This window comes from Pongo pygmaeus, chromosome 22 (assembly GCF_028885625.2).
Source record: "Pongo pygmaeus isolate AG05252 chromosome 22, NHGRI_mPonPyg2-v2.0_pri, whole genome shotgun sequence".
Lineage (NCBI taxonomy): Eukaryota > Metazoa > Chordata > Mammalia > Primates > Hominidae > Pongo > Pongo pygmaeus.
The window spans coordinates 51706465-51729802 of record NC_072395.2 but is presented as its reverse complement, the minus strand read 5'-3'; the positions used below and the strand labels follow the sequence as shown (position 1 = coordinate 51729802).

Sequence of the window (23338 nt, the reverse complement as noted above, 5' to 3'; positions counted from 1 at the left end):
ACCCTGTCTCAAAAAAAAAGTGGCAAAATATACATTTTTTTGTTTCCTAAAACAGATTTGGAATTGGACTGGAGCATGGAAAAGAACAAAGATAGAAGGATGGCAGGAAAAGGGCTTTGAGAGTATCCATTTCACCCTGTGTGAAGGAACTTTTCTTTATCATGCAGACTAGACAATTCTTTTTGCTTTAAATAAGAAATGCTTCCTCCTTACCTGGCTATGAAAAGGTCAGAAGACTGGAAGCATGGACACTGGATTCGGGAGGCCAAAGGCTAATTTTCTCTACCTTCGCTTCGTCCTCCTGAGGTCCACCACTTTTGCTCTCAGTGAGCCTCTCTTCTTTCTAGAACAATTGTCAAAATGTGCCCCACAGACTCTGAGGTCTCTGAGACCCTTTCAGAAGGATCCTCAAGGTTAAGACTATTTTTACAAGGATACAGATCCATGCTTGACTTTTTGACCTTTGCTATGATGATATAAAAGCACAGGTGGTTTTGCACTGTGGTGCTGTACCAGAATCACGTGAACCGGAACAGTTGGCAGTCACTGTGTCACTGCACTCTCCACCACCACTATGCACTTGCAGAAAAAAAGAAAAGAAAAAATAAGAGTTTCACTCAAGAATTTTTTTTTTTTTTTTTTTTTTTTTTTTTAAGAAGGAGTCTGGCTCTGTCACCCAGGCTGGCTGCAACCTCCGCCTCCCAGGTCCAAGTGATTCTCCAGACTCAGCCTCCAAAGTAGCTGGGACTACAGGCATGCGCCACTGCATCTGGCTGATTTTTGTATTTTTAGTAGAGATGAGGTTTTGTCACATTGGCTAGGCTGGTCTCGAACTCCTGGCCTCAGGTGATCCACCCGCCCCAGCCTCCCAAGGTGTTGGGATTACAGGTGTGAGCCACCACACCTGGCCTCAGGAATGCTCTTGATGGAGCAGTAAAAACTTATTTTTTACTAATGGAAAACACATCTTTTTAATTTCTGTGTAATAAAATGGAAAGTACACTTAAAGAACTGGTCTGCACACATACTGAAATATGGTGATTGTTCTAAGGAAATGCAGTTGTGTATTGGAGTTGCAAGCTAAACTATCCACTCTATTCATGAATATCACTTTTATCTGAGAGAATAACTGGCAAATTATTCTGATTTGGGTATTTGGCTGGTACTTCCTCAAAAACTAAATAAAGTGAGCCTGTCGCTTCCCCCCCAAAATGGTGGGAAGAGACATGTAGCTCTTGGGAGAACGCAGTGAGCTGGCTCTAGCACACCAGTGAATATAAGCTTTTTGGCATACTCACTAATTTTGAAGCATGTAAAGAGAACAAATTTGAAAACAGGTGTCCTAAGACCACCATCACCTTAACAACGTCAGAGTCCACTGAGGGGACAGAGTGTTGTGGCCTCAGTTCCAAAAGTACTTAGACCTCAAATTCTAATGTACTTAATATAAACATCCGAGAATCTCTCCTCAAATACTTAGGGGTATTTGTTGCTGATTATAAAATTTGAGGTTTCAAGTGAAAATTTGAATTTTAAAAAGTGTGTATCCACCACTGTGAGTTTGATAGTTTCCCAGTACTTTTCTGATGTGATTTGTGGTGATATTAAGTAATGTAATTGTTTAATATTATATTTTGAAATGTGTTAACATTTTGAAGCAATATTTTCCAAATGACCAATGCAGGATGTTACAAAATCACACACGGCTAAAAGATCTATTCAAAGTGCAAGGTAGACCAATGGAATTTAATGTAACCTTAGGAAAGTTTATTAATATGGTTTCATACCTGAATTGCAACTAAGGAATTATACTTTGTTAAGTTTTGGCATAGTAAAGAAAGAATATCTACAATTATCTGAAATAGCCTTAAATGCTCCTCCTTGTTTCTGTTACATATCTGTTAGGCCGGATTTTCTTCAGATACTCTATCAAAATATATGCGAACAGATTGAATGCAGAAACAGAAGAATCCAACTCTAATACTAAAGCAGACATTAAAGAGATTTGCAAATGTGAAACAATGCCATGCTAACTTTTTAGAAAATAATTACTTTTTGCAAGAAAAAAAATGCTGTTAATGCCAATAAGTAAAATTATTTTTAAATGATTTCTTTCAAAATTTACTTTAATTTCGAATATGGAAATTATTGATAGATATAACCAGTAGAGTGTTGGTAAATGTTTAACAATCAGCACTCTGGGGGACAGAAGGCCCTGATTTGTAGTGTCTGCTGATTCCCATGGTGTAAATACTCTCATCATGCCCCATCTCAAGCTACTGTTACTGATGCGGTGATGGGAAGAGACACGTAGCTCTCTGGAGAACACAGTGAGCTGGCTCTAGCGCACCAATGAATATAAGCTTTTTGGCATACTCACTAATTTTGGAGCATGTAAAGAGAACAAATTTGAAAACAGGTGTCCTAAGACCACCATCACCTTACCAATGTCAGACTCCACTGAGGGGACAGAGTGTTGTGGCCTCAGTTCCAAAAGTACTTAGACCTCAAATTCTAATGTACTTAATATAAACATCCCCGAATCTCTCCTCAGTTATCTCTGCCAAGCTTCTGGCAAAGAAAGACATTTGAATCTTTCTATTATAACACTTTCTTAAAAGAATTTTTTGCTTTGAAGGAGCACTTTTTGGGAATTCTTTTAGGAAGGGCTCAGAGTTGATTCCAATTTGGGTTGTGGTTTCTAAGTCACTTGTGTATAAACCAGTTAAACAGAGACTTGCCGCTTGATGATGGAATGTTTTGAGTGGAGAATGGATCTGGGGTTAACATCCTTCCTCCAACTCCATGCTGGGTGTGGAGAGGAAGAATGAGGACTATCACAAAGAGTTTATATAAACAAAATACTTTATTATTGAGAGAGTAAAGGCCCAACTACAAAATTTTTATACTTAAGATCGTTTATTACCATGCCAATGGTTTATAAGGACTGTAGTTTCCATAACTATCAGGTTGAACCCCATGAAACTCCTTCTTTGTAGATAAAAGCCAGTCTAATATTGGCAATTTCACGTGGTTCAACCTCACATACAACAAGCCACTGCCTAGGATTCTTTTGGCAGCAAGATGTTCCCAGTCACATGTCTGTTTATATTATAAACAGATGTCCAAGTGATAAATACGTCCCTCTTGAGAAAAACATCCTGTGCTTATGTATACTGGGAATGGTCTTTTGTGGGTATTGAGGCATCGCAGCTCTGGCTTTGCTCTTCCCAGCTTGCCCGGCCACCCGATTCCTCAGTTTCATCACAGGAGGATTCTTTACAGATGTCAGCCACTGGTCCAAGGCCACGCAGCTAGTAAACAGACAAGCCTGTCGGACTTTGAAACCAACTTGACCGGGTCATTTATAAAGGCCGGGAATACACATGACTCAGGTGCTCTTTTGAAACGACTACAAAAGTCTCCATTTCGATCAAAACGTTTTCTCCGAATGAATGGCTCCGATGCTTTCTCTTTCCCATCTTAAGTCCCCACTCTGTGCCTCAGAATAGTCTGTGTCCAAGAAAATAAGAATCACGTCATCTTGCTGTGGACACTGAGCAAAAAGGAGCAGCATGCTATTAAGATGGTTGAGACACACGAGTGAACAAAGATGGGACAAACTGTGCTTCGTTCAAGAGGTTTCATCAAGACCCCTACCGCCCCCCATCCTTCAGCTCTGTACAGTAACTTTAACTTTACATAGAGCTGAGATAAAAATAAAGCTTTCTTACAAATTACATTTTTTTTCCAGTGAATTACTTTTGCAGTAAAAATAGCTGCTACATAAATCCCTCCTGATCTCTGAAAAGGAGTTGCATATTTCCAAAAATAGTATTCTTATTTTAATCACACAGAAGAACGTGGAGCACAGGAAGGAAATGGCTGCGTGGTCAGGGAGAGGTGAGCTGTTGGAGAAACACAGTTAAACTAAAAAATAAAATCCATTTTGTGTATAAACTGACTTAAAGGCATGCAAAGAAGTGGAAAACATATGCCATTTGTCAAGAAAAATACTGCTTTATAGCTTTTACTTTACAATTAAAGGAGAAAGCAGAGGCCAGATATAACCCCAGATAATAACATTTAAGTTTCTCATAAAAACTCCCAAATGTACAAAGTCCTTGCCAGACAACCAAGGCAAGAAAACCCCCAAAAAACAAACAAACAAAACACAAAAAGCAGGGATTACCCCCCATAGGCCTTATCCCTGTAAGTCTATTAAATGTAAATAATACATACTTTACACTTCGCTTAGTCGGCCCTTGGCAGATTAAATCTTTGCAAAATTCCATATGTGCTATTGAAAAATGAAATAAAACCTCGGATGTCTGAATTCTTATTTCAAATACAGTTATATAATTATTTTAAATTACAATATACAATTTCTGTTAAATAGAACTGTTAAGGGATTCTGGGAACAATTATAAGATTATAATAATATATACAAACTAACTTCTGAAATGACATGGTTGTTTCCTTCCCACCCTCCTACCCTCTCAAAGAGTTTTTGCATTTGCTGTTCCTGGTTGCAAAAGGCAAAAGAAAATCTAAAAATAGTTTGTGTGTGTCCACGACATGCTCGCTCCTTTGAGAATCTCAAACAGCCAGAACCATCCCGTCCCATGGCCTGCCAGGAGCCAGGATGGCTTCCCGGTGCCTCTTTCTCGACCATTTTCACTTAAAAGCACTGTGAGTAGAATTAGCTGTGCCGTTGCTGCCACAAGTGAGGCAGCCTGGTCAAGAGGCGTGGTTTGGGATGCAATAAGGCCACTGCTTCTTGGCGACTTTCCTGGACGTTTTCAATCCTGCCTTTCCTGGGTCCTTGGAGCAGCTGGTCAGGATGGGCTTCCCACTCAGTCCACAAGCCTGGGGCCGGCTCAGGGTGGTCCTGGTGACCTCAGTCCTCCGTGTCGGGCTGGACGCCCAGGATGGCGTGCAGTTCCTCGGGCGTGAACCCCAGCAAGTTCTGGAGGTCGCACACGAAGCGGTACACGTAGCGCTTCCCCGACGTCTTGTGGATGATGTTCTTGTCGTAATAGTAGCGTAAGCCCCGGCTCAGCTTCTCATAGTTCATCTTGGGCTTATTTTTCCTCTTTCCCCACCGGCGGGCCACCTTTGGTGAACATGGATGGAAAAGAGTTAAACTCAACTTGTCAATGAAGAAAAAGTGAATGACATTCCTCCCTGATTATGATTCTGAGGCATGTTCACCCTAGAGAGAACTTGACACCTACACAAGGTCCGCAGGAGGACCTTTTGAGTACCTCTGAGTACCTTTGAGTACCTATGGCAGGGGCACTGTGTCCCCAAGGGGCAGAACCACTGGGGAGTGAGGTCCCTGCTCCCTGGCCCCAGCTCAGTGAAACCTCCTGGGAGCCAAGGGTTCAGAGCCAGGAGGGTCCCGAGACCAGGGAAAGGTGGTGTCACCCACCCTCCAGGCTTCTATTCCAACTACTGAAGTTAACAGGTGCCGAGTGGGATTCTGAGCTGTGTGATATACTCATTCCTCAATGCTTGTCTCCCAAGGGAACTGGAGGTGGGGTGGGAATGGTGACAGATTATGCTCCCCGGTGCCAGAGACCAAGGGCTTCTCTCTAATGCTTTTCTGGAGGGGTTGGTATCCCACCTGCCCTTGGCCTTCTCCTTTAGACAGGGCTCCTGGTTCTAACTCTGCAGGGCTGGGGTCAACGCTGCTGGGCTCAGCTAAGGAGCGGACAGAAGGCCGGCTTGGGGCCACATGAGGCTTGCTCCCCCGATGGACAAGGGCAGCTTTCCTAAGGCATTTTCAGATGGTCGGCAGAGAACCTCAGTTTGCAGCTTGGGCCTCTTGATCAGACAACTGATCAAGACAGTGAAATCTGTGCAACGCCCTTGTACAAAGCATACCCAGAAAACACTGTACACATTTATCAACAAAGCAATGACTCCACTTCCATTTTCCCAACAGTCAAGGATGCCTCATGTGGAAAGATTCTCATCAGTACTGGTGAACCCTTTTTTGTGCCCAAAGAACTGAGTTTTTGAACGCAACCAGGAAATCAGGTTTTCAAGCCCAGAGATTTCCCAGGGCTCTGGCCATACCTCATCGGGGTCAGCAAGCTTAAACTCCCATCCGTCTCCAGTCCAGCTGATGAATGACTGGCAGGATTTGTCTGATAGCAGCTCCAAGAGAAACTGCCACAGCTGAATAGGTCCACTTCCTGCGGGGAGAGGGAGGGAGACGGATCATATCCTTTCACAGATGTAAAATACAGCAAGGCTTTAACCATCCTAATTGTACATGCTGATTTAGGAATGCAGACCCAACTCTCTGAATGGGGTTCTGATGTGACAATCAAGGGTGGCACTCAAGGTGTTGGTGACAGTACTAAGTGCTTTAACGGGATGGGGCTGGGCACCAAATGTGAGTTCCTCCTCCACACTGCCTACTCCTAGAAAATAAGGTCACTAGACGAGACACTCTTCCCCTTGACTGCTAGGTTTGTTCTTTCTGGAAGAAAGTTTAGGGCCACCAACTCTTGGCATTAAAATTCCCCATCTGGTTTAATTGTTCCTTATGTAAAAACCTTCAAGGTTTATTTCTAGAAACACCCAGTGGGGCAGAGATGGGGGTGGCTGAAGGGGTGTTTCATCACAGAATGAGGCGTGTCATACGTGGGATCCCATGCCACCTTCCTGCCAAATGACCATGTGTAAATTGCTTAATGTGAGCCCAGTTTACGCAATAGCCACGTGGGGTCACATCCGTTGCCTCACAGCCTCTGTCTGGTGAAGCATGCTTTGCCAAGAGCTTCTCGTGCACCTGTTCTCGATTGATATTTAGAACTACCACCTTGCAAAGCAAGTGTCAGTGTGGTCCTGTTCTAAAGAGGAAGGATAAGATGCGGCTCAGAGGCCAGGTGCCTTGTCCTGGATCACACGCCCATCACAGCAAACAGGAGAAAAGCCTAGATCTTCCAACCCTAAGCCCAACTTCTTTCTACCAAATAGCTCTTCCTCAGAAATGCAATGGCCGTTATCAATAAAGCTTTGCTGTAAAGCACGGGACAGGCATTCTAGAACCAGAGCTGTGTGACCACCGATAGCTATCTACCTGTGAGCCAATTCCCCATCTGTAAAACGGCCTCATACCACCCCCATGCCAGGCCGTCCTGCATACTACAGACTGTATGCCTACTTAACCACAGAGTTGGCAGTCAATAAACAGAAACTTATGTTACTATTAAAATGAACCACACTAACGTTATGGCTGTTTGTTCTTCTCAGGCCCTGAACTCCCAATAATGAAACCGATAATAGCTTTCACACACTCTTTCTGTGCATTTTAATACGTTTACGTGGCTGATTGTTCTTAGACGACAGAAAAAGAATGAATGCCTCAGTATCCTTATTTTAAACTTATCAGATTTTTTAAAGTTAGGTAATTTCAATCCACAGTGGCTCCATATGGTTAAAAAAAAAAAAAAGCAAAAACGCATTTAAGGATACATGAAGCAATGAAAACAAAGCCCCAGTATTTTCACCAAAGTACTGGAAATACCTGTTTCTAAAAACAGCTTTATATTTGTCCTCTGCCTAGAATAGCTCTCACCCAAACCTCAAAAATAAGAGCAGATAGATTTTAGAAGCAAGAAAAGGTAAACAGTGCCCATATTATTTGAGACTGGCTCTGCTGCCCCTCCCTAAGCCAGTTTACGTTCTTTGAGATTCTTGGAGTGGGTGAGTCAGGGCTGAAGACTGCACAGGCCATGTCCCCTGCTGCAACTATTCCTCAGAACGTCCCAGGTGGAGGGAGTGGCCTGTCGATTTTCATTCACTCCGTGGAGCTCTGTGTACATGAAAATTCCTCCAAGTGTGGCTTTTGTCGAATTCAGAGATACAGCAAGCCATGCATAAAACATGGAGTGTAGAGCACTGGTGTACCTAGCTTAGAAACACCCTTGGTGAACGTGGTATTGTGGATCGAAAGGAAGCAAGGGACAGGACCCAGGAGACTGGGCGGCCAGGCTCTCGGAGTTTCACACGCACCTGTGAAGCCGGCCAGCACGGCTGCAGGTATAACTGGTTTGCCTTGCTCCACTGGGTCACTCCTCTCTTGGATGTAATCCTTGAAAGACATGGTTGGCTTATTGAGGCAGAGAGACTGGCTGCAGTCATCTTCGAAGCTCTCGAAGGAAGGAACCCGTTGCACATCCAGCAAGGACGACTGGCTGTTCCAGGACTGGAGGAGGGAGTCTGAGCTCTCAAAGCTGTCCGCACCATTCTCAGGGGAGTCATGGTCTTTGGGAGTCCCTGGCAAAGACAACCAAAAACATACTTTGATTCCTCCAGGACACAGATGGTCTTGGGCACGACCACAGCATCACCAACCACTACCCGTGCAATCATGCACCTGCTGCTGTAGAACCACTCAGACTTCTCAAAATGCTCTCTACTCAGGTGCTTATTCCTTAGGGTAACTATACTACACAAATCCTATCTTCCATCAACAGTAGAATGAATAAAATTCTTATAATGGAATACTATACAGCGATGAAAAAGAACACATGGCTTCTACATCCAACAACATGCATGAATCCCAGACATCATGATGAGTAAAAGACAAACACAAAAGAAAACATACCTCATGAGTCCATCTATGTAAAGTTCAAGAAAATCAAAACCTAATCCATAATGATAAAAGTCAGAATGGTTCCCTTCTGTGGGGGGGATGTTATTGATGGGAAGGGGTACGAAGGAACCTTCCAGGCTACTGGAAACTTCTCTATCTCCATCTGGATGGTTATTACATAGGTATACATACATACACAAATTCAACCAGCCATATGACCTGAGACTTGTGCACTGTATTTATGTTACATCTCCATAAAAAGAAATGCCACATTCCTGCATCGCCTCCATAAATATCCCAAAGCGTGGAGAAATCTGGTTTAAGAGCAGGTACTGTTTTGTTCACTCAATGCCTGCAGTACCTGGGCCAGTGCCTGAAAGAAATTAGGGGTATGCTTGTTGGAAATCCACTTAGAACATGGGCTTTGACCTCCTTCTCTAATGGCTGAATCCAGGAAGTATTTATTAAGAGGTTCATTACAGCTCTGGGGTTCTCAGAATCAAACCAACAGCCTTGTTGAAAGATGCTTCCAATCTTACCAGAATTGTTGGTGAGCAAATTCAAGTTGCTGCCTGGGAAGTCCTGACTGACAGAGCAGTAGGTGACGCTGACGGAGCTGAGCCGAGACTTGGGGAACATCTGAAACTCCTGCTCAGAGCTGAGTACGCTGGGTGTGGAGGCCGGACACATGCTATCCAGGAGGCTGCCTTTGGGGTAATTGTGTGTCTGTATTCCATAGGGCGCCTGCTCCGTACCAAAACCTGGAACAGAACAATCGGACGGCAGAGCTCTTAAAGTCAGTGTTACCACCGTAACTAACCCCTAAGAGCAAATCACAGGTGAGCACTCTGCATACTCCAGCCCTCTGCAGAACCTCAGTGGAGACCGGGCTTTGGTGGGGGTCTGTCACCAGGCCTTCTTCTCAAACCATTTATCTTCTCAACCAGCAGCCCTCTGCCAAAATGACTGCAGCCTCTGCAGGCAGGACTCAATGTTCCTATTTCTACAACCCTAGTGCTTTCATGGGACCTTCAGGAAGACAGAGCTCACTGGCTCAGCTTCCGACGAGAGTAAGGCTCAGACAGACCCAGTGATGTGTCATGCACTGTGTGATTCATAAGGAGCAGAACCAGGCCATGAACCCTGTGTGCTGAGGTACAGCCCACTCTGCTTTCTGCTCCTTCATCACACTGCTCCTGTCTCTGTTCATTGCAGAATAATTTATTTTCTGGAGAGGGAAGGAAGCTCTCTGACTCTGATTCAGGTTCAGGCAGGCACAGGGTGTCCCACTGTGTCACGTTCAGAAAGACCTCCTGAGCAGGAAGCCCCCAGTGGGGCAGAGAGGTGGGCTTCACCGGGTCTGAATGGTGGAGCTGGGGCCAGAGAGAAAACACTGGGCCGGACCAACACCACCCAAGCCTGCTGTTCCGAGGACCCCTCCTTCGCTGGCCTGGCCAGACCATGTGCCCTCCCCAGTACCAGCAACCAGAAGAAAGGACCCAGATTCCATGACAGCTCTTTAAGCTCCCAAGTTCAGAGCCAGTTTACAAATCGCTTTTCACGCACTCTGTGCCTGCCGCCTCTTGTTTGCTACCCTAAACCAACATTACTGGTGACCGCGGTAATCAGCTCACTTCGCTCTGCTCCATGCTCTAAGAATTGCCTAGACTAGCACTAACAGTGCTGACCTATGGAAGATCGTGTGAGCCACTTAAGCAATTGCGAATGTTCTAGTGGCCATATTAAAAAAGCAAAAAGAAACAGGTGAAGTTAATTTTCTTATTTTACTTGGCCTCATATAGCAATTATCATTTCAGTAGGTAATCAATATGTTAAAAATTATCAGGGAGACATTTTATATTCTCTGTTTCATACTAAGACTTCCAAATCTGGTATGCATGACTATACTCTTCCTACACATCTCAGTGTGGACCAGTCACATTTCAACAGCTTATAGCTCAACACCCACGTGTGGCCACCATAAGAGACACACAGGTCTAGGTGGCCCCTTAAGAGCCTACCGTAGAGAGAGTCCAAGTCTACTGGGAAGACTGAAGACCAAGTTCTTAAGGGCAGAATCAATCGGACTGACCTAATGTATTGCTGTTAATCCAATGAGGAACGGAGGTGAGGTGTGAATTTTCTTCATATTGATCTTCTGTCTTTTCTTGGTTTTCTGAAAAGCAGACACAGGAGACATAAGATGGCAGATGTAGGTGACAACTACACAGAACAAATTGACTTTCTGAATTCCTGTGAGATGATAATTTTAGAATGATGAGATGCACGGAGTGCTTCACATTTAATCTCATGGTGCTCCACGTCCCTGCCTGTCTTTTTCAAAAAACGAGAGAAAGCAACCCATTTTTCCAATTACTAAAATAAAATTTCCAAAATGAATGATGTCATTGGCAACACTAAATTTTCTATTGCAAAAGGTCCAGATGGTGTATTGAATTCATTCATGCGTTCAAGAAACAGTTAAGTATTTATGAAATGCCATCTGTACCAGAGGCTGCATACAGGAAATTAATGAAATGGATGGTGTCTGCCCCCGTGAAGCTTACAGTTCCACTGCTTCCAAACCTGCACGCTTCCCCAGAGTGTGGGAGGTCTCCAGGGCTGTGGGAGTCTGGGACAGGGAACACATGTGCCCAAGAACTTTGAAAGGGAAAAGGTTTGTGCACTGTGTATGCATACTTACTACGAATATATTACAAAATGCATGTGCACCCGGAAACCCAAACACACACAAACTCACAGGCCCGAGGAATGGCAAAACAGGCCCAATTTGCCAATAAACAGATCACCAGAAACTTGGTAGAAAAGCCCTGTCCAAGTTCAGAAGAAATGAGGGTCTTTAAAAATGAGTTTCCCTGGCCCCCAGAAGCCGTAACTAAAAAAAGTTAGCTGTTGAATCCTAGGTGTTTTTGAGATTCTGAGTCTACAGTTGATGCTGAAATTCAGTGTGTTTAAAATCAGTCAGGTGAGGACTAGTTCCCTGAATTCTATAAACATACTTATTTTCTTATTTTTTTTAACCTAAATAATCCCTACTGTATTTTCTCTTTCTTTCCCTCCCTCCCTCCCTTCCTTCCTTCCCTCCCTCCCTCCCTCCTTCCTTCCTTCCTTTCTTTCGACAGAGTCTCACTCACACAGGCTGGAGTGCAGTGGTGAGATCTCGACTCACTGCAACCTCTGCCTCCCGGGCTCAAGGGATTCTCCTGCCTCAGCCTTCCGAGTATCTGGGATTACAGGCATGTGCCACTATGCCCAGCTAATATTTTTATTTTTTGTATTTTTAGTAGAGACAGGGTTTCACCATATTGGCTAGGCTGGTCTTGAACTCCTAACCTCAAGTAATCTGCCCGCCTCGGCCTCCCAAAGTGCTAGGATTACAGGTGTGAGCCACTGCACCTGGCCTTCTTTTCTTTTTTAACTCAATGTGTTTTAAACATTGGTCTCCCTGCTATTTTAAGTTTTGAATCAAGACTTTCTCTTTTTTTGGTGAGATTTCTACTGATCAATGGCCAGTTTCTGTACAATATGATAGCGTGTAAATATATATCAATTTCTCACTTGTTTAAAAACATACCCCACCCCCTCAACAATCCTCAACATCCAAAATACGTTCCATTTGGATGTAGGAAAATTTACAGTAGAATTCACAGGGTTTATGTGAGTAAAGGCTCCCTTTCATTAAGGCTGCCATATCTCTTAGATCTGTAAGGTGAGCTCAGAAGACATGGGAATTCTTGCTGTCCTACATATCTGAGTCAACATGGACTCCTGTGATGAATACAGCCAGCAATAGCGAACAATTTAGTGACTAAGGCTACTGCCTTGTGGCTATACTTGATGCTATACACACACACACACTCACATAAAGTGGGATAAAAATCTATAATCACTGCCATATACCTGACTCACTTGAGTGGCATTTTGAGGCAAGGTGCTCTATGTCATTTCAAGTGGCAACCCTAAGGTTGAAGAACACCCACGTGACTTTCCCAATCAGTCTGCCCGGCCACAGCTCATCCTGGACAAGGAGAAGCAAGACGTTCAGCTGGTACCTTTGATCATTTGCTCCAGATGTTCCCAGAGAATGTCACCCACAAAGTCAGGTGCCAGCTCCAGAAAGCGTTCCTTGCCAAGGTTACACAGCATCTGGCCATTCATGCCGAACCTCTGCAGATTCACGTTCACCAGACTGAACTCGTTGGTGGCCCAGAGAAGCCACTGGCATACCTGTTGCTCACTCCACAGCCAGGGGTCTACCAGGAGAGAAGAAAAGATGGAACACATGAGGTAAAAACAGTGGAAAGGTAGTGAGACCACTGTCATCCCTAATTTATGCACCAAGTACCGACATATACCAGAACCCACGAATGAGCAAGATACCATGATGACACGTCGCCATTCTGACACGACCCAGGCACATTTCAAGACACCAGTAACGTGTCCTTCTACTATATATTTAATGAGTTCTGGATCAAGTCTTCCGTTGATTGGGGTGAAACAGAAACTGGCTCAGGTTAACGACATCTATGCTACTCTCTGCAGAATACCCCAAGCAAAAGCTTAACAAACAAGTCAAGATCAAACAACTGCACTCAAGTTGGTTGTTCTCACCCAGTGCAGGCTCAGGAAAGCAGTACTTACTCTTTGGAATGCCGAGGCGCCGCTGTTCCTTTTTGAAGCCACTGAAGGTAGCTTTTAAGGCTTGACTCATCACAGCCTTGCTGCACGGGGTTAACAAAGGCAATTCACAGTTGGCGGAATCTGGAAGGAAACCCCCCACGGGGACATTAGGACTTCAAGTTGGTGATATCAGGTGGAGATTTAGGAGAGACATCTTAGTTTTTGGAAAAGAACAATTTTGATCTCAACCTTGGCATGATTCCTTAAAACAGCGTGACTACTAACAAAAAACTTTTCTGACTATAATTGAGAAAATATATGTCTCAGAACTATACTTTTAAAAAAAATCTAAAATAAAGCTCAAATTTGATTCCATTTTGCAAAGCGTCACAAAGCAGTTGTGCGTAGGGAAAATGCTAAGTCTATTTTAAAATTGTAGGCAATGAAAACAATTGCATGGTTTCTGGTCTGAAGGCTGAAGGGACTGTATCATGTGGAAGTCACTTTCATTAAACTAGGCATAGAGCTGAGAAGTGAGTGTGATATGAATGTGCCGCACTTAGCACGGTAATGGAACCACACCTTCCATTTTTATTGAAAAACAATCTTCTCCAGACACCCTCAGCAATTTCAAGAATGATAAATGGCTGCCATGCAGTGTTATGCTTACGCCAGTGTATGCGTTTTAATTAATTTTCTGGCCTGTATTCTCAGCACCTACTTCATATGACACAGTCATCTCTGGCATGTTTCCAACTAATAGTTCTGTCACAGTAATTGTACGAACATTATCTGACGTGCTATTCTTTTAAGAAGAATAAACAATGACACGAAGAACTACAGAAAGAACTACAGATGGGTAAGGATTACAAAGAACAATTTGTTGCCCCAAAACTCAGGGCAGGGGAGATGATTTAACTAATGATGCAAACCCAAATTACAAGTTTGGGTGTGTTTTAATGTCTACTCTTCTGTCTGTTTTCCAGGGCAGGGAGATGAGGACCTGCTTGCTAATGTTGAAAACATCCAGGAGGGACAGCTCAGGGATTCCCCTGCAGTTTCCTAACAGCGGCTCACTGGGGGGCGTCTGGCAGTCAAGACATCAGAATCCGTATCAGAATCACCAAGTTGATACAAATGAAAAACTGCCTTCTCCCAGGTCTAGAACTTCTGGCTATTCATATCAAAGATTCCAGATACCAACATTTCTCGCTTAGGAACTGTCATCTCTTTATTAACTGAACTACTTTGGAAAATCATGCACAATTTGTCAAGTCTGAGGAACAAATTACCATGAGAAATGGAATCCAAGCCTGTTGGCACTTCTTGCAGTGTTTGCTCTTCATTTAGAGAAGGAAAAACAGCAAACAGGGACCCATCAAAGGTGTCAAAGGCTGGCTGGCGCTGCAAAAACAGATGGAAAAAAAAAATGGAAATACAATATTTAAACTGATTTAATTACCTATTGTAAAAGTGGTCCGTGGGCAATCCTACCAGTAGTCCCTGATTAAACTGGCAATTTTGAAGCAAACATGGAATCAACCAGTCAGTCCTTAAAACAGACTTGTAAAATGGTCAAAGTGACTGAAATGATTCTATTTTACTGTGGATTATTATTATTATTATTTTGAGACAGAGTATTACTCTGTCACCCAGGCCAGAGTGCAGTGGTGCAATCTCGGCTCACTGCAACCTCCACCTCCTGGGTTCAAGCGATTCTCCTGCCTTAGCCTCCCGAGTAGCTGGGACTACAGGCGCCCACCACCACGCCTGGATAATTTTTGCATTTTTAGTAGAGATAGGGTTTCACCATGTTGGCCAGGCTGGTCTCAAACTCCTGACCTCGTGTAATCCACCCGCCTTGTTCTCCCAAAGTGCTGGGATTACAGGCATGAGCCACAGTGCCCGGCCACTATGGCTCACGCCTGTAATCCCAGCACTTTGGGAGGCTGAGGCAGATGGCTCACAAGGTCAGGAGTTCGAGACCATCCTGGCTAACATGATGAAACTCCGTCTCTACTAAAAATACAAAAAATCAGCCGGGCTTGGTGGCGGGCGCCTGTAGTCCCAGCTACTTTGGGAGGCTGAGGCAGGAGAATCGCTTGAACCCAGGAGGCGGAGGTTGCAGTGAGCCAAGATCGCGCCACAGCACTCCAGCCTGGGTGACAGAGCAAGACTACATCTCAAAAAAAAAAAAAAAAAAAAGGATTTATTTAAGTAACCTCACAGAGTCGGAGTGACTGGGAATTTATTTTAGTGGCCCAATCCACTTAAGTTAATATATTAAATACACAAGTCTGAAAATAACAGAAGCTTACAATGGTATCGAGAGGAGCCTCAGAGACCCCTTTACCAAACACCTGACCCTCCTGTTACATTGAGAAAAATTCAACTAGGCTGTGTGTGTAAGAAAAATGACCCTTGACAAGGCTGTCTGAGCACAATGCAGTTAAAAGGCAAATGACCGGATAAACACTGAAAATCAAACAATGAAATACACTACTTTATCTGTGGAAGCATTTATTTTGAAATGTTTGCCGTGAAACAATTGAACTGAAACTAGAGATGCTTTTCCACATCAATTCCAATGGTTTGGAAAATAGCAATACATGACAAAATTCCTTAACGTTTCATTTTATAAAAAGTAAACTGTCTTAAAAATGAACCCCCCCGCCATCCCCAGGCCAGGTGGGGTGGCTTATGCCTGTAACCCCAGTGCTTTATGAGGTTGAGGCCAGAGGATCACTTGAGACCAGGAGTTCAACTCTGCAGTGAACTACGATCAAGCCACGGTACTCCCACCTGGGCAACAGAGAAGGACCCTGTTGCTTAAAACCAAAAACCAAAAAAACAAATAAAACAAAACAAAACAAAACAAAAAAAACCCAAATCACCTACTAAGGGGAAAGATTTCCAAAGGAAATAGGTTTAAAGTTAAACTAAACTATCTGCAGAAGAGAAGAGACACACAGAAAGATAAAACCTTACACTACCTCGATTTCTGAGCACCTTACATAACATTTATGAAAGAAATAGCTTTTAATGTAAGACTCATTTGAAAGTAACAGATAATATCTGGATTCATCATCGCCTAAATTGTTGAGGAACACGTGAAGAAAGACTATATTTTTCCAACATAAGCTGGAAATCCCATGTTATGTGTAATACAATGACCCATCTGTTGAGTCATCAATAAGAAAATGTGTAACACATTTACAAATAAAATCAGTTACTCGCATTCTTTTTAGAAATGCAGAACAATGAATGACGCATTACAAAAGAGGGCAGGCAGAGGCTGGAGCCCAGCCCAAAAAAATCCAAGTCAATGATGACCAACTACCTGAGATCTATGAGGAAAACCAATCAATCAGGCAAGTGCAAATTACTCATCTGGATTTACAAACTACTTTAGAGCAGAGCTAATTTTGGTGAAACCTCTAATAAACTTTTAAAGTTCCCACAAGCATTGCCCAGGCGACTAAGAAATGCCTTTCCTAACTGTAAATTCTTTTTTTTTTAAAGCCAGGAAGCCAAAAGACAATACAAATCTGTGCTTCCTATTTCAACACATCAATTTCAGCAAAACGACTGCTTCTTTTCCATATCCAGAAACCGCATAAGCATCGTCAAATTATTTGAATTAATAGAAGGATTTTTCTTAGGGGTGTGGTTTCAACTTAATACCATTTCTTGTACCACTTCTGCCATGCTTAAAATGTCTGGCCAAATCAAACAAGCAAACTCACTAGGCTGAAGTTTGATGACCTTTAGAATACTGCAGAAAGGACTGTGCTGAGTTTTGCCTCTTTGGGTCACATCAGACAAATAACCTCAATAACGATATACAAAGGAAAATGTAATATGCCAGAGATGTACATCATCATTATGCGAGACGCTAAACTTTGAGAAGGCCAATTTTAAAATCATGCTTCTGAAACATGTTTACTATATAATGCTGAAAACAATCAAATCTTGCTGTCATATTTGGAGAAGACAAGTGGGAGATTACCAGTTTGTGCTACTAAAGAATGTTCCCAAAAGGAATGATGATAGAAGCTACATAAAATGTTTATGCAGCAGAGAGGGCGCTTTCATTTTTCATCCGGTTTTTGGTTTAACATAAGTAGGCCTGCTTGTTCTCTGCGCCAGTAACAGGCTACCTACAATTCCACGGGCGCTGCCCTTTCTGATAGGAGCTGTAGCGGTTGGGTCTGTCTGCCTCTTCTCTCTCATTTCAGTTCTTAAACAGCTTCCCATCAACCAAGGAAACTCCTGTGTGGACAGAAAAGGCAGTAGAGACAGCCTCTCCAGCTGTTTTATTGGGAGTTATAGGATTTTCACCTGGAAGGAACCTCAGAAAACAAGCTATAAAGGCCTTTGGTTTCATATCGTGGAGGAGAACAACACACATCAAGATACCCATTCTGCAGACCAGAAAACTGAGGACCAGAGCAAGTAAGCAAATAGTCTATAGATACACGGCCAATAAATTAAAAAGCTAGGGCTACAACCAGTTTTCTGGGACCCAGGCCTTTTTTTTCTTTCCTCCTAGAGATCGAGTTTTCCAATTAAAAAAAAAAATTAAGACTTGCTCACTCACCTTGAGTGTCCCTCTGTAACTGTTAGCCACAGGGGCTACCTGGTCCATATTCTTGATTCCGAAATCATTCATCTTAAAAAAGAAAAAAAAAAAAGAGTCAAAGAGGCAAAGGATTAAGTACACTAAACTCATCATTGATGGCATCAAGACTTGATCCTGGCTGAGTTCTACAGCTAACAGGTAATTCAAAACTGAATGCAGGGAATTCTTATTTAAATGGCTGTCCTCCCAAAGGTCTCAAGAGGAAAGCATTTCTCAGTATCACAACGGGATATGCTATTTCGGTGATTGAATAATAATGCTGATTCCCCACTGAATTCCACTTAGATGTCACAGAAAAAGTCACTTGCTGGCTGGCTGGTCAGAGCCTCCTTGCTGGGTTAGCAGGGCAAGAGGGCCTGGGTCAGGCTTTTCATTCACATTTCCATGGTCAGCTTAGGTGAGCACTTGGGTGGGTACAGTGGGGCAGTTGGCCACCTCCTGTCTGCTCTGGACAGAATCAGCTCAACCTGAGAGCTTCAGGACAGCTGCAGGGGTCATTTCCAGAGAAAGGAAAGGAGTCCAGGAAGCCCCCTCTCTTCCCTTCCACTCTCCAGGCTGTGAGAAAGCACACATCCAGGGAAGGGATCAAAGGGAGAACTGAAGACCAAACCCCCTTACATGGTCCCAGATCTTCCTGCTTTGAATACAGAGCTCAAAATATTTCTGCTTTGTGTGTTGCTTGGCTGTGCACTTCTTCAAGAGGAACTGATTCCAAGCACGGATCTGCCTTACTTCCTCTGACTGAGTCTTAATCTTCTACTAGGCCTGGGCTAAGCAATATGCCATGTGTGGCTACAGAGCTCTCAACCAGTGGCTAGTACGAATCTACACATACATACTAGCTCTCAACGACTTAGTGGAAAAAAGAGAAAAGCTCAATAATTTTTATACATACATAATATTTCGAATATATTAGGTTAATTTGAAATACACTGAAATCAATTTCACCTGCTTTATTGTTTTTAACATGGCTATTACAATGAGGCTTGTAATTGGACAATCCCATAATAGACTGAAAATTTATTTGGAGCTCTAAAATGTAATTGTTCAGCCAGGTAAGTTACGTATCAGTAAGAAAGATACTTAGATAATAGAATAACTAAAACTCATTTTCAGAGACCTTGGGTGAGCACTGATGAGTGGCCTTCACCTCTAGGGCGATTCCTTGCTCTCCCCCCCCCACCCTCCGGGTTCATGGCTATGGAACTGAAGGCTGGTAGCAAAGCTCTAAGCCCAGCTCCATGGCCTCCACTGGGTGCTCTTACCTGTTTACAACTGAGAACTTCAAGTAATTAAGACAACATTCAACTGATAGAACTTACTGGATGTGGTGAAATAACATATGCTCACCAAACTATTTAATTTGCATTTATTTTCTTGTTTTCTCTTTATGATCAACATTATGGCTAAACCAGACCTTCCAAGAACCCTGCTACCCAACATACACCCAACACACACACACATACACATACACACACACACACACACCCTTCTTGGCTAAAAGGCAGCAGGTGAGGCCAGAGGCATCAGAAAATTCTGTTAAAACCCTTGGAGTGCAGGTAATGATCATGGTAGCCAACAAAGGCTGGTCAGCACTGGCAATAAATAATAGTCCTATGGGAGGGCAGAGAGGGGCAGCAGTCTTGGGTCCAAAATGGCTGCATTCACTCAGAATCTCCACTTGGTGGATTATGTCACTTACGTTCACTCAACAATCAATAGTCCCTCCTACTGATGGCTGCCATTGCCAGAATGTTACTAAGAGCTAAGCCCCGTGCTGGGGGACCATCTACTCCTACCTAATTGAATCTTCCTGCATCCCTGAGAGGCAGACGTCATACAGTGAAGCAATGGAGGCCCAGCAACGTGGACAATCTGCCCAGGATCCACACAGCTACTAGGGGGGGCCACCGCGGGGCAAAGTGGAGATCAAACCCCAGTTGAGTATGGTCCTAAATCCTGAGTCCTCCACACAGTCCTCTGTGCAGGGAGAACATGAATGATGAGGAATGGACCCTTCACACCCCATCCTGATATTATGAGATCAGGCCCTTCTCACTACTGCTTCCAATGTGAAATGCTCCTTCCTCTAGAGCTTTATGTCATCTCTCTGCATGAAATAAGTCCTGGTACCCGCTGATTAAAGAAATAAACAAGCCTCAAACAGAAGGCCAAAATCATAGACATCTTGGGTGTTGCCAGTTATCCATCCAGAGCCGGATGGGTCAGCTCTTTTTCTTCCTTAGGCTTGCAGACTGCTTGCTGACTTGATTCTGTTTTTCAGCTTCTCTGAGATGGACAGAGAATGAATGTGGAAGGCAGTGGAAAAGCTCTGCCCAGCTTTTGTGTACAAATACCAGGAGAAAAGGCAGCCTACCACTCCCACATAAAGAGCTGTAATTACTAGCTACAGAATAGAATTCTTTTGTTGTCCAGCTTTTAATGAGTTTTGTAAAAACCATGCAGAATTAAAGTGCTCTACTAAATGGTTTCAGGCAGACACACAACTAATCAAATTTAAGCTTGCTTATTTTACTCAACAGGGCTTGTTAGGTGGCAGACAAGCCAAGTTTTTCCACATAAATCAATTTCAAGTTTGGTGTTGCTGATGGATCGCTGCTTTTAAACCAAAAAAAAAAAAAAAAAAAAAAAAAAGGGATAAAGAGCAGAAATGTAACAGCTGAGAATGGTTACATTTAAAAACAAGGAGAATTTGCCTGACAACAGTACCCTTATTGGAACAAGTAATCACTTATGTAAGATTATTTAGATAAATTTACAAACAAACAAAAAAAGAAACAACACAACCTTGTAACACACATTTGAAGGTAGTTTGCTTTTTTCGCTTTGAAAGCGATGAGTTTAGAGAGATGAATGACTAATCCCAGAAATGAGTATCTGAACATTTCCCTGCGGATGGTCGGTGCTAACATTTACTGTGCTGCGCTACTACTCAGAATTTTAATAAAGCTTAACGTGGAGACTTATCTCCCTGATTGGTGGTGGTGTGGGCAGGCAGATAACCCACAGGCGCTTCCATTGTATGGAACAAATATAATCTCTTACTGGCGAGTTAAAATAAATTACTCCTGTCTCCAAAGGGGACTGCTCATTTCTTTACTTTCTAAATAACTAGCGCGTCAACTACTATTTTAGGCTACCCTGAAATTGTGTACAGGCTAACATAAAAGGTCTTCTGCCGTAAAAAATAAAATAGGATAACACACACGCAACCCAAACACACACAAGCAAACACTCAGTTACCTCTTCATTCAAATGCTGTAGGAACGAGAAAATAAAGGCAGCCCAGCGCAACCAGATCTCATTTCCGACAGGTTCCCCACGCTCTCCTCGCACGACCAAGGGGTCCCCAGCCCGGGCCCTGGACGCGGCGAGCAGGTGACCAGGGAACCCGCGCCCCGCAGGTTCCCGCGGTGCCGCAGCCTCCAGGTGTCTTAGGCGCCCCAGATCCTCCGGGCCCGGCGCCGCTCCAGGAAGTCACCCTCAAAGCCGGGGCGCCAGGCCACCTCGGACACGCTCTCCTGTGCCCCCACTCCCGTTCGCGAAATCATGTTCGCCGGGACACCCACTGGGCAGGACCCCCTACCAGGCCCGCGTTTCCTTTTAAAAACAAAAGCGAGCGAAACAAGCCAGCGCGCCCTAGCAGCGCCCGCAGCTTGGCGACCCCGAAGACAGCGGCCCTAGCACGCAGGAACCCCGGCCGACCCCGCCAGCCCCGGAGGCCACTCCATAACCGGAAAACGAGCCGGCGCGGAACTCAGACGCGCGCCCCTAGAGTCCTCCGAGCAGCCGCCACCCCTACCTGCACCCCCGGCAGCGCCCCGAGATCTGAGTGTCAGTGCCCCCCGCGACCCCCACCCGGGCCCCGGGTGACCCTCCATGGGACTGGAGCCGCGCGCCGGGCGCTCTCCGCGGGCCCAGCTCTTACCGCGCCGCTGCGGGCAGGGCCGGCGCTCGGTCGGGACGGTGGCTGCTCCGCGCCCGCGGCTGCTCGGTGCGCGCCGGGCGAGGGCGAGGGCGCGGGCCAGAGACGATCGGGGAGGCCGGACGCGGGCCGGGCGGCTCCGGGAGCTCTGAGCTGGAGCGACACCGCACTCGTCAGTCGCTGGAGGAAGTAACCGGCCCGTCCCCCACGCGGCGCGCTCTTCAGGAGCGGGAGGAGGGGGGAGGAGGGAGGAGGAAGGAGGAAGGAGGGACGGCCGAGGGGAGGGGAGGGGAGGGAAGGAGGGAGGAGAGAAGAGAGAGGGGAGGGAAGGGGAGGAGAGAGAAGAGGAGGGGAAGGGAGGTAGGCAGGACGGGGAGAAGCGGGAGGAGAGGGAAGGGGGCAGCAGGAGGGTTGGGGGAGCGGAGGGAGAGGAGAGGGAGCGCACGAGGGGAGAGAAGAGGAGGGCGGAGGCGGCGAGGGAGCGCAGGGCGGAGCTGACACCTTCCGGCCCATCCTTCCCTCCGCCTCCTGCTGTCACTCGGCTGGGTCCCTCGCCTGCTGGCCCCGAGGCCCCGGGACCAGGGCCTCGGCCCCACGTGCGCGCGAGTGTGCGCCCTGGGAGCCGGGCGGAGACTCTCCGTGGAGCGCTCGGCGTCCTCCCTGGGGCCAAGGCCCTAACGCCAAACCTGCCTTTGGAATTCCGCAGCGACGGAGCAGTGGTGCTGGTGGCACCGAAGGGCAGCCGGGCTTGGGTAATAAGGCCCTGAAATTGAGCCGACCCCATTCTTGAACCTCTGAATGGGCTTAGGACTAATGATCATTCTATCACAAAAAGGCTCCAAATGAGGCCCTTCCTGTAGAAACCGGGCCCCGGCTGTGTCCCCGAGTCGTGGTGCTGATCGCGCTGCTCCCGGGAAGCCCTGATCCCGCAGGCTCCGCGGGAGTGGCGCCCTCTGGAGCTGAGCGGTGCCCAGATGGTGACCCGCCTTGGCCGCATTTCTCTCTGGGCTGGGCACTCCACGCACATCATCGTCACTCTCAGAGGACTTACGGCTCCCACTTTACACAGGTGGGACCTGAACCTTAGGATGAATAACCTGCCAGGTCAGATCAATGAGAAATTCAAGGTGGAAACCTGAGTTTATCTGACTCAAACCCTGGTCAAAACCACCCCCTACACTGTGGTTTCCGTTTTTATCAGAAGGTGCTTGAGTCCATGGCTGTTTGGACTCAGGTCACATGCTCAATATTTTGCAGGAAAGTTTAGATTCCTGAAGTTGTGGATGAAATAGGAAAGCCCAGCTTAGGCGAGGCCACGGGGCTGAAAGCTGCTCACATCTCAAGGACTGCGGCACCACGGGGAAGGGAGAGGAATGGCCCAGCTTCTCTGTGACTCAGGGTTCTAGGTTTCCATGGCGACTGTGGGTCTAGAGTTATCCGGATAATTGAGATATCGGTGCACCTTAATGCTTCTGGGTCCCCGAAGGTCTCCAGG

General features: G+C 45.2%; 1 protein-coding gene across 1 annotated transcript; it reads right to left on the bottom strand.

The window, feature by feature from the left end:
- Positions 1-2847: 2847 nt before the first annotated feature.
- ETS2 (ETS proto-oncogene 2, transcription factor) lies at positions 2848-22316 on the bottom strand. Its single transcript, XM_054468631.2, has 10 exons — positions 21847-22316; positions 17856-17927; positions 14548-14659; positions 13277-13396; positions 12688-12888; positions 10707-10790; positions 9154-9375; positions 8032-8295; positions 6085-6203; positions 2848-5116 (listed from the first exon to the last, which is right to left on the bottom strand). The coding sequence occupies exons 2-10, from the start codon at positions 17925-17927 to the stop codon at positions 4901-4903; spliced, it is 1410 nt and encodes a 469-aa protein (XP_054324606.1). The 5' UTR covers positions 21847-22316; the 3' UTR covers positions 2848-4900.
- Between the last annotated feature and the right edge of the window lie 1022 nt (positions 22317-23338).

Excerpts from the sequence above, each read along its gene's own strand:
- ETS2 (XM_054468631.2), bottom strand. The coding sequence starts at position 17,927 with ATGAATGATTTCGGAATCAAGAATATGGACCAGGTAGCCCCTGTGGCT. Across the intron at positions 10,791-12,687 it reads TCTGGAGCAAATGATCAAAG|AAAACCAAGAAAAGACAGAA; the intron begins GTACCAGCTGAA and ends TCTGCTTTTCAG. Across the intron at positions 5,117-6,084 it reads AGCTTGCTGACCCCGATGAG|GTGGCCCGCCGGTGGGGAAA; the intron begins GTATGGCCAGAG and ends TGTTCACCAAAG.